This window comes from Seriola dumerili, unplaced genomic scaffold (genome assembly GCF_002260705.1).
Source record: "Seriola dumerili isolate Sdu_G_001 unplaced genomic scaffold, Sdu_1.0 BDQW01000337.1, whole genome shotgun sequence".
Taxonomy (NCBI): Eukaryota; Metazoa; Chordata; class Actinopteri; order Carangiformes; family Carangidae; genus Seriola; species Seriola dumerili.
In genome coordinates, this window is record NW_019174592.1 from 899,013 (window position 1) to 915,075 (window position 16,063).

The 16,063-nt window shown below is 41.8% G+C and overlaps 1 protein-coding gene across 1 annotated transcript in view; it reads right to left on the bottom strand.

Annotated features, from left to right (window-relative positions):
* The window catches only part of clstn2 (calsyntenin 2), a 184,231-nt gene that overhangs the window by 104,516 nt on the left and 63,652 nt on the right, over window positions 1-16,063 (bottom strand). The window contains exons 4-5 of the mRNA XM_022760453.1: window positions 12,995-13,190; window positions 1,759-1,967 (exon numbers count right to left, since the gene is read on the bottom strand). Of these exons, the coding sequence (XP_022616174.1) occupies window positions 1,759-1,967; window positions 12,995-13,190 (405 nt within the window). The remainder of the gene's footprint in view (window positions 1-1,758; window positions 1,968-12,994; window positions 13,191-16,063) is intronic.

Below are 16,063 nucleotides of genomic sequence, written 5' to 3' on the forward strand. Positions count from 1 at the left end.
CAAACATCTGCAGATGACATTCCCAATAACCTCGGTACTTATGTTTAGTTATAATTAGCAGATAATAGCATGCAACTCAACGCACTGCTGCGCCTTAATACAGCTGCACAAAACTGCTACCGTCGCTACAGAGTATTGTTCTTGTCGTCCACACATTCAGTGAAAATACCAAAAAGCAATCCTGTGGTCTGTCTATAATTTCTAACTTTGCTACCCTGCACTCAGCCCGAAACCCACGGTTTCATACTGAAGATGATGATCTTTACAAATGAGACATAGTAGTTTTTTAGAAAATGTTACTCACATGACTAAACACTGCAATTTTCAGCTGCTGATTATAATGCATTTTGATCCACTATGGAATATATTCATGCTAGCAATACAGCGTGTGTGGGTTTGAGTCAAAATAAGATACATTATGGTTGCTACAGTTTACTGTCTGTCCATGATCCTCTCTGAGTGCTTGTTCTCGTTCTCACAGCCAACCCCCTCCTTTCTTCCCTCCATCTACTTCCTCTCTCCCTCAGGTGCTCTTGAGTTCAAGAGCTCTCAAAGCCTTTTCCTTAGCGGTCAATAGCCGAGCGAGGCCCCTTCAAATGGAGAGAGAAGAGAGAACACTCCGGTGGCAGCCCCCTCCTCCCCCTGTATCATTCACAGTGCAGTTTTGCCCTGACCTCATCCAGTCAGCTTTTTCATTGCAACACCTCAGCAGTCGCAGAGGCTCGGTTGTCGGTGGCAACAAAAATGTAAACAGTAATGTCTTTTGCATTTGGATATCCTAAGCAAAAAAAAAAGAAAGAAAGAAGTGTCTCAGAGGAGGCTCCAGTCTGCCAGTTGTAGTATTTGAATAGTCTGTCTAACAGTGGTAAGACTCAAGTGTATTCTCAAGTAGTGTATCTAAGCCTACCTGACTTTTTGTCAGCTACCCATTAAAATAATGAAAAAAAGGTCAGAAGAAGACATCAATATTGAGAAAAATACCTGATCTCTGAACAGATTTTGTGGGTATCTCACACTGTATGTCTATGTGTGTACGTGTGTGGGGAGTAACACTATCTTTATTTGCAGAATAATGTTCAAGAACCAAGTTACAAAGTGCAAGTGGCAACACAGTAAAGTCAAGTAAATTATAGAGGGTATTTGAGAGTGTACAAAGATTTTGCTTCGCATTTATCTTTGTCTGTGTGTGTATGTTTGTGTGTTTTTATTTTTACGTGTGCACAGACTTCTGTGATCTGATTTGTGGAGACTGATGGCTCTCTGGGCAAAGCTTGACTTCGTCCTTGGAAAGAGCAAAGAACACATTTTACCCTGGGGAGAGACATCTGACAGAGTATTAAGTTTCGTTGCCAGAGTGTATGCAGGTATGTGTATGAGCAGTCTGAGTGTGTAAGAGTGCTTCTCCTGTGGCTGTAAGGTGTGCGTGTGCAGATGGAGGGATTTTTAGATCCTATAACTATCACTGCGTTATGTAAGAAATGTGTTTTTGCATCTTCCCTACATGATATGGAGAGCAGAGGGAGGGGGATAAAACTTAAAATTTGATTTGGAAGATTTTGGACATGTGGGAAATCATTTCAACAAATGAAGCAGAACTGCTTAAAGATGAGGCAGGTAGAGGGAAAGTGGGTACGCCAACAACACTTCAAAATAACAACTTTCAATGCACTGATTGTCATAGACTGTTAACATCTAGGTGATACAACATGGTTTCTTTGTGGCAAATATTAACATATCAGTGGCTGCTCTTCTACTCACCATTGCGATCTATAGCAAAGGGCGTGGTGGTCGTGGTGATCTGGTAGTTACAGATCTGACTGTACTGTGGGGAGCAGTCCTGGTCAGTGGCCTCCACTTGCAGGATGCTGTCGTAAATCTTGCCCTCAGTCACTGCGGCGTGGTACTGGGGCTCCCGAAACACAGGAGCAAATTCATTCACATCGTTGACCTGGATATGCACCACCGCCCTGCAGAAGAGGGAAAATGGAGATTAGTGTAAAATAGCGTATCATCCGCATAGTGTAACTGATTTAAAGAAAGTTATTCTCTTTTTTGATTCTGCATGAAAAAAAGAAGGAAAAAAAAGAAAGAAAATTTGCATTAATTCATCAGATAGATTAGACTTCACAAAACAAATCATAATAAATTGTGGTAGCAGAGGAGAAACCCCCGTTTAACTCCCATCAGATATATAGGCACAAAATGTTTTGACATTCATGGTCCCCAGTGGATGGATCCTAATGACTTTGGTGATCCCCATAGCGTCACTGTGAGTTTGATATTTTCTGTTTTGAGTGAAATGCAAAGGATGCAAAAAATAAAAAATAAAACAAACTAAGATGATTGATAACAAAATGATGTTGGCATTTTGCTCACCAGATCACTATCCCTAATTGTAGCCTTGAAGAGCAGCTAGAATGGCTGTTAACTCTTAGTGTTGTTTAGAAATCTACACCAGACAAGGGGAAATAGTACAAGTGCTTGATTCTTATTGGCAGAGGAGAACTACTTAGCCCTTGAAACAGCTGTACAATGCATTCTGCAGCTCTGGACAGAGCTTTTCAAAGTTTGAAAATAAAATAACCCTTATGGAGATATAATATTGAAGATCAGGACATTTTGACCATTAAATTTTTTAATTCGTAAGTCCTCCAACTTTATGGAAATGTAATATTAAATCACTAGAGTATGCATTTAAAGGCATCCAATAAGCATTCACCACTACCTGCACATGAATTAAAATTATTAATGCATTAACCCAAAATGACCAGTCATGCTGCCACTATCTTTCTTGGCAAATGTCAGGCTGAAAAATAAATATGATCACGTTTCGCTGTTTTTATTTTCAGAAAGCCAGTTTGCTGCCAAAATAAGACAAAAGGGGAAAAGAGGGAGCAAAAAGAACAAGAGGTTATGTGAGTATTCATGTTTCTGTGTTGCATCTTACCTAAACATTGCGAAGCTCTGCTCACAAGGCTATACATGTGTTTGATGTTCACACACAGAGGAGTAGGAGTATTCACAGTGTCTGTCTCTTACATTAGACGGACTTTGCAATGGCAAGGAGTACGAGGCCTAATAACTGCAGCCTCACAAATAATTGTTTGGATCGTTAAGGGCAGAGTTCACTGCCAGTGATTAATTAGTTTGGTAACCAACAGTCACAATGTGCTTTATGTTATACACTATCTGACCTGACCCAATGGATTGCTTTGATTGGGTTGCTATGGCAAAATAATCTCCTCCTCTACCTTAGCTATGGCAACATACACAGTTCCCTTAGTGCACTAAACTGTGCTAATTAATCATTCCATAAGTGATCTACCATCTGCAATACATGTTCAGTAACACATCAGGAAAAAATACCCAAGATGCATCACTTTAAAAATGTCTTCATCAATACTCTACAGCAGGCAGAAGGCAACAGAAGTAGGCATAATCAATCCTTCAATTCATTGACTGACAACTGGTGATGGATGACGCTGGGCCAGAATAATAATGTTTAAGCTTTAGCATTGCAAAGCCAAAGTAATGCTCGGCTTCAGGAGACAAAGGGGCAGAGATGAGTATGTGGTTTATGGGATTAGCTGGTGGGTACGGTAATCATGGTGAAATTATGCCATTACAAGAAGCTGCGTATATATCTCTCCAGCATGTGGTCGGCCGGAGATGGGAAACTGGACAACAAAGAGAGAGACGGTGGGGAGGCTGAGCTCTGGCTGAATGGATTTCCACACTGCCTTATCTGTCCCTGTCACAAGTACACAGACATTGGACACCATTTGTTTTTGAGCCTCTGTACACAAGCAGATGCACAGTTAAATGGTTTAATAGGAACAGAAATGCATAAACAACTGGTGAAATAAATGGAAAAAAGGACAAAGAAATATGGGACTGGCAGCGGAGGCAGTAAGTACATTTACTCAAGTGAAATGTGAACTTTCCATTTTTTTACTTACTCCATTACAGTTCAGGTAATTTTTTACTTTTAAATCCACATGCATTTATCTGATGGCTGTAGCAAGTGGTTACTTTGCAGGTTAAGATTTTACATACAAAACATATGATCAGTGTAAAATATGATATTATTAGTATTATAATAGATGAGTCAACCCAAAGGACATAAATTAAAATATGAGCTCTGCCTGGTTGCTTGAAACCTGGCCCTCCCTCATTCAGTGTATAGATTAAAAAAAGTATAAGAGCTTTATGAGACGGAACAAATAACATTTGCACTAAGGCTCCTCAACGCAAATTTATAAAGGAGTGGAGCCCTGTGGTGTTAATGCAGTGTGGTTATTAACTCCACTCTGCATCCCTAAGCTTACAGGCACTTTCTATTCTCCTCCTTCCCTCATCAGCCAGACATATACAAACAAATCTCATGCAACAGACACACATTTCTTCATCTTCTTTTTCTTTCTTTATTACCTGCATCATTAAATGTAACCAGGCGAATTTTATAACGTACAGAGTAAGTTATAATTTATGAAAGCATCTATATATGGAGTTCCAAACCAATAGAAATGTAATATGAGTCAAAAAATATAACTGAATACATAAATAAATAATAGTGCCGGTAAAATATACAGCTTTACACATTTACTAAAACCTCCAACCAATTGATAAAATTAATTGAATGTAATTTATTTAACTAATTTTTCTTGGCAAGTCCAGGCATGCATTTAATCATCATATATTTCCCATTTTCTCTGTGAAACATTTGCATTAAAGCTCTATGAATATTTTTTAAAGAAAGAAATTAATGAGTCATTACCATGTATGAAACAACTGAATTTAAAGCTAGAAAAAAAACATGCTTTATTAACATGACAAAGCTCAGCTAACCTGTTTTATCAGGACTGTGTGGTGTGTAGCTTGCTCGGATGTGATTTACAGTTGATTCAAATGCTGCTAAATTGTGGCTAGTTCACAGAAGACATCCGCTCTTCCGTCTAAGCCCCACCCACTTCGCCACTGAACGTATTTACAGAAATTTCTCATGTGAAATAACCAAAACAGAGTGTTTGTGAAGGATCATTATTCATAATCAGAGGCTGTTTCAGGGCCTTTAACAGGATGTGAATTCTTCTTCCACCTCTTAACACAGGTACAGAACACACAAATGAACATTCATGTGACAGTGATTAATCATTTAGGATTAGGATTGGTGGGACGTTAATGGTGATGCTAACTGCAGTAGACGATGGTGATAGGAAGAACAGACAGATGATGGCAGCACCAGAGTGTGCAGTAAATCCCTCAGCCAGCCTTGTTTTGTCATATTAATGACGCTTGCTCATAAACATTAACCCCCCCCGCTTTGCCGCACTCCCCAGCGGTGAGGGAGGAAACACATGCTCTGTTCCTCTGGGGCTTGTACGGAGGGACTGCTGTGCTGTGTGTGTGTGTGTGTGCGTGCTCGTGCAATTATATATTCATGCACACAAATGCATGATATATAACTAAATGCAATAATTGTGAATATGTCTCATTGTGAGTGTGCGTTTCTCTGCTGATATCTCACATCTGGATGAAACAGATGCCTGGCTCTCTAGGGCAAGTGTGTGTGTGTGTGTGTCTGTGCTTGTGAGTGTGTCTTTTCATGTCACTGGAACACTGCCAAGCCGAGTCCATGGCCGTCATCCCTCCCTGTGACAGGCCACAGCTCATAAGCAGAGGGTCCACAATGAATCAGGGTGACATGGAAACACAGCAGGGGGTTAAGTGACCCCCGCGGGTGTGAGAATGATGACAACAGTGGTGGACAAAGTGGATAAAAACTTGAGCCAAGGGGGGGTGGATATTTGGGAAAAAAGTCAAAGGTTAAACAAGCTACATGACCCAAGAGAGTGAGGAAATAAAATCGAAGACCTTGTATACACTTACTGTAGCATTCAGATCTGGACTATGTGAACGCCATTCACATGACGGTGTTTTATTATCTCAGACCAGTAACTACAAACTGTCATTATGTAGCTATGAGAGAAATTCAGTTTCTATCCTTTACTTACAAAGTAAAAAATACACTTTTTTAATTAGAGACTTAATGTCGAGCAGCGTTTTCCAAAAGTGTTTCTGCAATCGGCAGAACATTAACATTCTCTAATGGCGAGTGTGCTGAACATGACATTAAGGAGCGCTAACATGAAACAGTCGGACCGGCATCAAGCTGCGTGCTACTTTAACTTAAAAGCGATCATTCTATGAACACATTCTAAAAATGATGTAAACTGGATCACAGTAGTTTTCCTGCAAATACAACTTCTGATGTACTTTCAACCCACTTTCATATAAGAGAGCTGACACAGGTTAAACTCCAGTTGTCACTATAAGCAGACACTCCAGTCTGCGGATATAGATCCATATTTACATAACTGCCAGTCTACAGAATTACACATAATTGTGTTAGTGGTACAAAAATAAAGTTGAGTTTCAGTTTCATTTTCGTTTCATTTGCATTTTTTCTAACCCATATTAACTCATCTTTACTCCTGCTCAACATTAGATTATATTTTTACACAGAGTGAAGACTATGGAGTTTGTATCCATCACTTAGGCAGTGTGCTTGAGGGAGATGCTTCAGCTGACATATCAACATGTAAATACTGTTTTAAGAGACGGCAACGTTGATAGGAAAAGGGAAGGGAACATGCTATCAACATCCACCTTTTGTTGACCAATCCAACCACCCAACCCCGTCTCTTTAGTGACGACCCATCTTCAGGGCGCGCCACATTTGGTCACAAAAACATCATGTGTTTATCTTAGGTTGCTGTTTAGATGACGGCAACATTCTTTAATTAGGCTAGCTATAAGGTCCATAAGAAAATGACAGTTAATTCAGAATACTGCAGCCACAATTGTGACTAATACAAAAAAGAGATTGTACCGCTCCACTGTTTGCTGGCTACCTGTGTCTTTTAGACTTGATTCCCTATATTCACAAACACTTTCCTATAGCACTTTTTACAAATAAAATAAAATGCAGTTTATCCAATAAAAAGATGAGGAGATGTTTTCTGTCAGTGGAGGGCTGTGGAGACGTATTTAAGTGCCAGGTGTGATTTCAGTCCAGCTAAATCATATGCAGACACAATCAGATAGCAGCTGCATGTTAAGGCCAGTTGATGCATGTTAATGCAAGGTTAGTATTGTTCCCAGTTTATTACATATTCATCTGCAGTCATTACTTATCAACACTCAGCTACACACAGCCACTCAAACAGAGCCATTATTGACTGTCTCCAATGCAGACACACACACACACACACACACACACACACACACACACACACACACACACACACACACACACACACACACACACACAGAGCACAAAGGCAAAGGACTCAATTAATCTTTGTCAAGAATTAGCCGAGAGGTTGAATCATCAATTTCCTTGTGTAAGACTAGAATGGAAATAAACAACCCTAACTATACCAATGGGATCAAATGCACAACACAACTCAGGATGGTAACCTCATCAATATGCAAGGAAATCCCACTTCCACATCGGCTGGCACCCCGAGGCACTAGCACACAGCTCCACAGGAGCCAATGTAATCTCAATACAAGGTGATTATAATGCATGGTAATCCAGTTCAGTGTTCAGCTTCATGCCAGATCCTGCTTACTTAACGGCAGGCAGCATGGATCAAATCATTGATGGATGGCTTGGATCATCATGCAACAGAACGGAGGTACTCAAAGAATTTATAGCTGCAATCTCTGATGCAATTAACCACATAGTAGAAAATATATTTTTAATAGCTCTTTAAGAGTATTTCTTCACAATTAAATGACTGAATGTCCATTTGCTCGACTTTGCTGACAAACATCCGACGTGATCGTGGTTTGAATCCAGGGATGGGGCGCGGGTGCCACTTTCTCTCGTCCGGTAACTCAAGCAGACAAGCACATATGGCACAGTTCCTGTTGGTGCATATTCATAATTGAAACACAGAGACTATTTTCTCCCATTACATTATGTTCGCTGAAGATAAACAACATCTTCCTACACTAGATGTTTTTTTTTTTTTTTAGGGGGGGGGGGGGGGGGGTTCTCTCGCCAGGAATAATGATCACGTCAACTAACAGGTTTTGACAGAATGAGGTTTCACTCATATTAGCATCAAGTGTGACAAGCGAGAAGTTAAGATCCTTGGTAGAATAAAGCACAGACACGTTGACAGGGCTGCACGTGGAGTCCCCTGGTCTTCTCGCTGCAGAAATTTATCATGTCAGCTTATGCTAACAAGGAACAGATTTTGGCACACTTCTTCAATCATAAAAAAGTGACTTTTTCTTTGTTAATATTGAGTGAGTTTTTAGGTGGTTGTCTATGTGAGTGTGCGTGTTTGTGCGTGCACGTGGTTATGAGATGCAAAATCGGCCTATCTATCCCCAGCTCCGGTATTTGTCTTATTTATATGTAAATTTTGGTATATCAGTGTGAATTTGACTCAGCATTTGGGACTTGTGAGTGTGTGTGTGTGTGTGTGTGTGTGGGGTTGTCCTTCAGCTCGCTGTTCGCTGAGATAATTAGCCTCTCCAAACTGCTGCGAGGTTAGGACATGCAGGCCTCTAAGATTCACTAATGATGACTTTAATAACTGCCACGCTGCCAAGCAAGCACTGGATGTGTGTGTGTGTGTGTGTGAATGTGTGGCTGCATGGACATGAGAAAACATCTGTGTGTCAAAATTACATTTCACAAAAAATTTGCACACACATCCCCGGGGGGGGGGGGGGACCCCTCCTCTCCAACAGCCTCCATGCACGTAACCCTGGGCCAGCGTGTCAGGCTTGGGTAGCGGTTAGGTGCAAGTCCAGGAAGGATTATGAATATGACATGTTTTGTAAGGAAGTGAGATGTCCCTTATGGCTAATTACTCCATAGCAACTGAAGAATCCTGCACAGAGAAAGGTGTGTGGGGAACGGTGAGGCACAAATAGTACAAAGAAAGTTCTAATCTTCAGATGCTAATTAGCGAGATAATATTTATATTCTTTCCATCCCAGATTCACACTGGTGAATCTAAAGACTTCTACTCAAATGTTCAGAGCAGCGATGGCAAACTTTAAGATCTGTTTGGTAATGATGTCACCCTAAACATTGGTGTCTTATATGTTTTGGCTGGCAACCTCCTTTTATACTTGTGGCCTCTTGTGTAAGAACTGCAATTCAAGTGAAAAATAATTGCCCTCACAAAGGCTGTTTTCATCTGAATAATATTTCGAGATGTAATGAGGTAAAACTACATCGTATTTCACAAAAAAACGCTAAGATCAGAGAGAAGTCAGAAAAAGAAACACCCTTCTGGTGTCCTGATACACAAGTTGGGAAAAAAAACGGCAACCTCCAGGGTTGAAAAATAAATCCAACATGGAAGTGCTGAAAACTGCAGTTCCTTGAATGACCACTAGAGGTTGGCTCCAAAAACTAAATCCCCACAGACTCCCATGTTAAAATGCTCAACTTTATAGCCCATTCAGGCCCCCCCCAACCATTTCACCGAGGGTAAGGCTTCAAAATNAAAAACTAAATCCCCACAGACTCCCATGTTAAAATGCTCATCTTTATAGCAGAAATAAACATGCTTACAGCCTGGTATAAAACAAACTATATACCTAGCTAATTAACCCCTTCATGGCAACTGCACAGGGGGTGAATTTTCATAAAAGTCGCCCATTTAGGCCCCCCCCCCAACCATTTCACCGAGGGTAAGGCTTCAAAACGGCTCTTCAGAAACCTATGAGTGATGTCACGGAGGCTACTTCGATCTTTATTTGTGGTTAGAAACTGCTGTACTAAAGTAATAATAAAATAAATGAATATGGGAATGTGTAGGTGTTCATTTTTAATATTTATGTGCTGAAAATCAGATTAAAAAGCTTTATTGCCATCTTTCAGATGGATTTTTAAAATACCAGAAAGGACGACTTGACATCGGTTTAAAAGCTTTTGTTAATGTTTAGGCTGAATTGCTTTTGTATTACATCAATCGAAGCTAAATGAATATTTATGGCTCTTCACAACAAAAGGCTGAGAACACTTCACAGCTCAGGACAAATTGTTCATTTGGCAGATGTCAGCCCCACAGTGTTGTAGATTAATTTGTGTTTCATTTAAAGCTGACCCGGGCAGAAACGGTCTCATCGAGTTTAAGGTGAATTCATCCAGCTTTACATTTTGCTGACAAATGACTAAAGCTTTCACAGGCAGCCAAGTTGAAATATCTGAAGAGGGCAGACCAAAGCAACGTGATTCAGAACTGTCAAATCACTGTTGTGCAATGTTATATCGCTGCTCTGACTCTGAAAAAGACCATCGTTAATGTCAGTGTTTGTCAACCCCTGCACTGTTGCCGTGGTGTCTGAAAAAGTCACCAAGAGCAGAGGAATACAACATTTCTACCGGCATCGCAGGAAGATGCATATTTGCAAAAGTTTGGCATGGCACTTTGAAGCGGAAACAATATCTCATTTGGTTGCATCTCAGCTGCAGAGACAGATTCGTACAGCCAGGGCAGAAGAGACAGAAGTACTGACAGAGAGAAGGACACAATCTCACAGCAGGAGCTGAGCTGAGCTGCAGCCAGCCAGGAAAAAAAAACCTACAGGAGGAAGAAGTAGGCCAGCAGCCAGTGGTAAGCAGAGCAGGGAAGAATAGGTTTAAACTCATCCTGTGTCACTCCTGATCCTCTCCCCTGTCCTCTTTAGCTGCTAATTTTCTTGACTGCCTTCCTTCTCCGCTGTTGATGTGTCATGTGTAATTTGAGCACAGCCTCAGGCAAAGGTTCTTCCCTCTTCCCTGTTAGCGCCTTTCTAAATCGGAGCGAGCGAGGAAGCGACGCGGCAAAAGGCCAGCCTCGTCCTTTGAGGGTTGCCAGCGAAAGGACAGGCCATTTAAAGTGTCCTCAAATTCACTTGCCCTCCAGCGTCGGGTCCGTCTGCACCAAGCCAAACAGGGTCTGCGACACAGCGGACCAGTGAGGTGTGTTGATAGAAAGTCATAGTGTGACATAGAGAAATACCTGTGTGTTCAAACATGATCAACAGTGTGGAGACGCAGAATTACATTTTACAAGTCTGTGTCCAAGGGCTCATTGCTTAGTACATTATTAGTTGTTACAATATTTATTACACTAGATAAATATTGAAGCTATTGATAACAATGTCATTATACGATGACAATCGCGGGGGTGAACCAGGACAGTGCAGGTGCGTCCTTCAGGGAACTGAAGAGTTACAATCCTTAAACTATCTTGCTTTTTTAACTAAAGCTGTCAAATAAATGTAGTGGAGTAGAAAGTACAATATTAAATATTAAACCATAAACTCTGTATCCATGTCTGTACTAATCCTCCATTGACTCACTGCTCATGACTGAGCACCAGTGTTTGCTAAAATAAGTTAATATATGACATTTTATATTGGTGATTTGAAGATTCGGAGAGGTGAGCAAACGTTTAACTAACGTTAAAATCGCATCATGAGATTCTTCCAGGCATCAATAGGGGAAATATATTGTAATATTTACAATTACACCAAGAGCGATATATAAATGTTTCAATCACCTGGACCTGTTGTATTTTTTATTTTTATTTTTAATTTTCAATAATTTCCCAAACAGGTTCCATTTCTTTGCGTCTGTGCACAAAGTCTTGTCCCCTTTTCAATAGTTTCTAGATCCGCCCCTGCAACAGCAGGGAAATAGTAGCTCAAATCCATCACCCTCTTTGCCTTGTACACAACAAAGTCTCTCACTCACACACACACACACACACACACACACACACACTGTACACACACTCACTGTACACACACTAAACCAGGAATTATAGCAGCAGGAGTCTTCAAGCGTCGGTGAAAATTTAAAATCAGTAGTGCGTAACTTGTATTTACTGTTGCTGTCTTACTAGTGTATGTGTGTGTGTGTGTGTGTGTGTGTGAGAGAGCATCTATAAGCTAGACAAGATGATGGATTTCTGTGTTTGGCTCCATTGTTGGCTGAGGTGAGGGGGTTGAGAGGTAACACAGCAAGGGGAGATGTGCGGCGTAAAATGGACAAAGGTGGTTGTCTGAGAGGCTGCATGGAGAGCAATTTCAGACAGAAGCTGCTTTCAGGAGAGCCAACAAGTGTGACAAATTGTTTTTATCAGTTGACCTCCTTAAAGTAGTCCAGTTCTGTTTGCGGAGGTGGACGTTGGTGTTGTGGTTCTCAGAGCGAGCTGGGATCAAGCTGTAGTGGACAGGCGCTGTACGGAGAGGGAGAGTCAGGATGATTCTGACGGTGTGTGACTGACAGACATTTTCGGGGCAACATTTGGTAATTTTTTAAATATTAAATTATTAATCCGTCATCATTAGTTTTGAGAAAACTTTCTTTTTCTTTTCTTGTAAACATCCAGAGAGCCCCAATGCTATGCACAATGTTGTATGCATGTCTCGACAGTGTTATGTAACCTGTGGTGGTGATATCTCTGCATGGGGCCTTGCGAGTTGAGGCACTCTCCTTCAATTTTCTCCGTGTGCTCAGAGATTTAAACAGAGCAAACAGCATGTTATTACCCAGTGTTTTGCCTCTCAGGCTGCAGACAATCTCTCTAAACCGTCGCTGCACTGTAGCACAGCTGATTTTATTTGGACTTTGGCCATTGTCTGAATGAATGATGAATTATACAATAAGCACTTAGTTAGTTTTACATAATTTATTCCAAGCATTTCTATATGAATTATGAAAAATCTTGTTTATTTAGTTGCGTCTTGGCGGTCGTCGTTCCTTCTCACTGACTTTTTTATAAGCAAAGACAGTTCTGCTAAATTCATATGAAATTCACACTCATTCTGAAGCATAAAGTCAAACCTATCGCTGCATCCCACTCTCATGTCAAGTACGCACACATACGTGTATCGTTCATGTGCTTGTCTATTCTGGCAGACTTCAAAAGCTCTCTTTCTTTTGAACCCCGCTGTCTGTTTTACTCACTTGTGGGACTTTTTGCCCTCCGTGCCCCCGGGGCCCGAGCCGCAGTCGTGAGCCTGGATGATGAAGGTGTATTCCTTCTGCAACTCGCAGTCCACCAGGCCGCGGGCCCTCAGCTGGCCCTCGCCAGACGTACCGTTCAGCACCACTGCTTTGAACGGAGCCTCCAGCCCGTGGATGTTGAACGCACAGATCTCCCCTAGAAACCAGGAAGAAGGGGGGGGGGGGGGGGGGGGGGGGGGGGGTTAATCACAGTCAATCAGGTGAATTCCAGGTAGAGAATGAATGATGCGTGTGTGTGCGTGTGCGTGTGTGTGTGTGTGTAAATTAGGGTTAAGTGCATGCTACATTTAAGTTTTATAAGAGAAGAAAGAATTACCACAGTGAACTCCGTTTACCTGATGTGTTAAAAGCAGAAAACTGGTTTGCACTAAAAAAAAAACTTTTTACATTGACATTTGATTTGACTGTTCTTCAACAAGTTCATGGTTTAGCTGATGCCTTCCTCAGTGTTCACACTCAGTCTGTCACAGTCTGACAGTTCTCATACAGAAACAAAGTTGAAATAATTAACTCTGGTGGCCATAACATTAATTTATTTATTTTAATACGCGTTTCTCTGAGGATATCATTAAGAGAAACATTTGAAATGGGAAGACAGAATGGAGAAAACCGCTCCCACTTCATATCTCCATTAGAACAACTGTCATAGGAAAGGAGCACGCAGAGCAGATTACAAGGAAACTGGGTGGTTTTACATTGGGATGTCGGAGATTTGGAATTTGAAATCATTCTCTCTTTCTTTCTTGGATTTTCCTCAGTATGTCTAACTCATTGTAACGCCACATATCCCCCTCCTTATAATCTACTCTGTGTGTGCTCTGTGTCTTTGACAGTATCTCATTTATTCCGCTGCGTGACCCTGACACTTCGTATCGGTTTAAAAGAGGTCGGACGGTGACGATCACCGAGCCTTTGCACTGAGGGAGACATCAGCCGTAATGTTCGAGCTTGTTTCTGCATCACAAGACGTGAACACAGGTGTGAACTTCAAAACTTCAAACTTTCTTTAACTTTAATTTACTGTTCCTCGGGACATCTGGGAATGAAAAACAAGCAATTTTAATTTGTAAAGATCTGCAACCACTTAGATGAGGGAAACATTCAGAAGTTGATGTATCCTGGACGAGAGCTGAACTGCCATGAATAGGCTTTCACAGAGTTTCCCCTCTGTTCAGTCACCTTGGGTAATTACCACTTCAGAGCAGTGGTTCCAAACCAGTGGGCCGGGGGTCACCGGCGGGCCCCAGTGGGCCGACAAATTGTTGGCAAAACAGTACAATTCTGGTGGAAATATGATTCTATATAAAAAAATAAAAACATAAATAATGTATTTAAATGTTTTGAAACGAAATGACGTTTGACATAACATGAGGTTTTGTCATGCAGGTTTTGTGTTTGGACCACGTCGTTTACCTGTCTGCTATCTCGGTGTGATTGTTCACTGAAAGATTACATGCATGGCAAAAACTGGAGTATCAAAATGGAACGCCGGTTAGCAACAGGACGAATTAAAAGGAAAGAGAGTGAATCGACAAGTGATCTCTCAATCCTGAATGTCAGTGTCATTCAAATAAAAAGCGCTGTGAGAACATGTTGTATTGTTACGGGTGAGGGTGAGGGCCGCCAACATTTTTGAGATTTTCAAGTGGGCCATGAGTTGGAAAAGGTTGGGAACCACTGCTTACATAAAAAAAGATATAGACAGAACACTTGACTTTCCTAAACACATCAAGCTTACTGTGTTATTGCTCTTTTGAAAAAACACCAAGGACATTCCTGCTGTTCCCCACCCACCCACCCACCCAACCCCATCACCCACTAACATGTCGACATTCTCTCTAGCTCACCCCAAAACAACACACAGCACAATTGAGTTACATGAGGCTCAAAATGCGGCAGCTCAAAGTCACCCTCGTGAAGAGATACATAGGAGGAAAATCCATTTAAATCTAGAGTGAGCAGCTGACAAGAGCCAAAACAAAAGAGCCCAGAGGCGGCTGACATTTATTAGCAGGCCGTATGAGGAAGTGGTCCATTGGTTGGTGTGAGAAGTTTTTTTTTTTTTTTTCTTGGAGAGCTGTCCTTCCCCTCACGCTTCCACTAGTGGGATTTGAGGAAATCACTTAACGCGTCGGGCTCACACTCTGACCTGTGACGGCTAATTGCACTGATATCACTTAAACTAACAGCAAAGACTAAATTGGATTCCCAAGCAGCTTTGTGTGTGCATTGCTCCTGGCAAGTTCTGATAAGAGCAACTTTATTTTCCACTGCTTTCCCCTTTCTCTCCCCTTTTATCCTGTTTCTGTCATAATCCCCTCCACCTCAGCTCACCTCACCCTCCCCCCCTCCTCACCCTCCCTTCCTGTTGGGGGAGGGGGGGGCAGGGGCTCTGAAATGACATTTTGCCTACAGAGGAGCTGTAGGCAAAATGATGAAGAAAAAGTAGAAGGAGGGAAAAAGGAAGAGCAGAAAATGAGAGAAATAGGGAGGGAGGTGGGGGTGTCAACGCTGTCTGCACGCCGTAAAGACTTCCCGCTCTGTATTGCCTGAACAATGACTTATCAGAGTTAAATGGGCCCCCACAATATGGAGAAGCATGGCTCGCCGGGGAGAGCAAAATCATAAAATGGCACTGAGCAAACGGTGTGCGACAGGGAGTGACAGAAGATGCAACAGTCTGGATGTGCGGCTTCTCTCAATAGTGCACCACCGTACAAAACAAGCAAATGGAAAATCCATCACCGCTGGAGCGAGAAATAAATCCAATATACACAGGCAAGTGCAGAAGCTTCCCATCAGGCTGAATATGCTGATATGCTGATGGCGCACGCCCACGATCGAGCCCGGGTGGGCCCCACATGCTGCTGATGGTTTAATTGTACCTGTTGGGTGGGTGGGTGGGGGCAGGGTCAAGGTGATGGCAGGAGGAAGGCCTCCCTTTTTTTTTAAGTACTCAAATGAACATTCAGGAGAGGATACAGGCCTGACACCCTCCTCCTCCTCTTC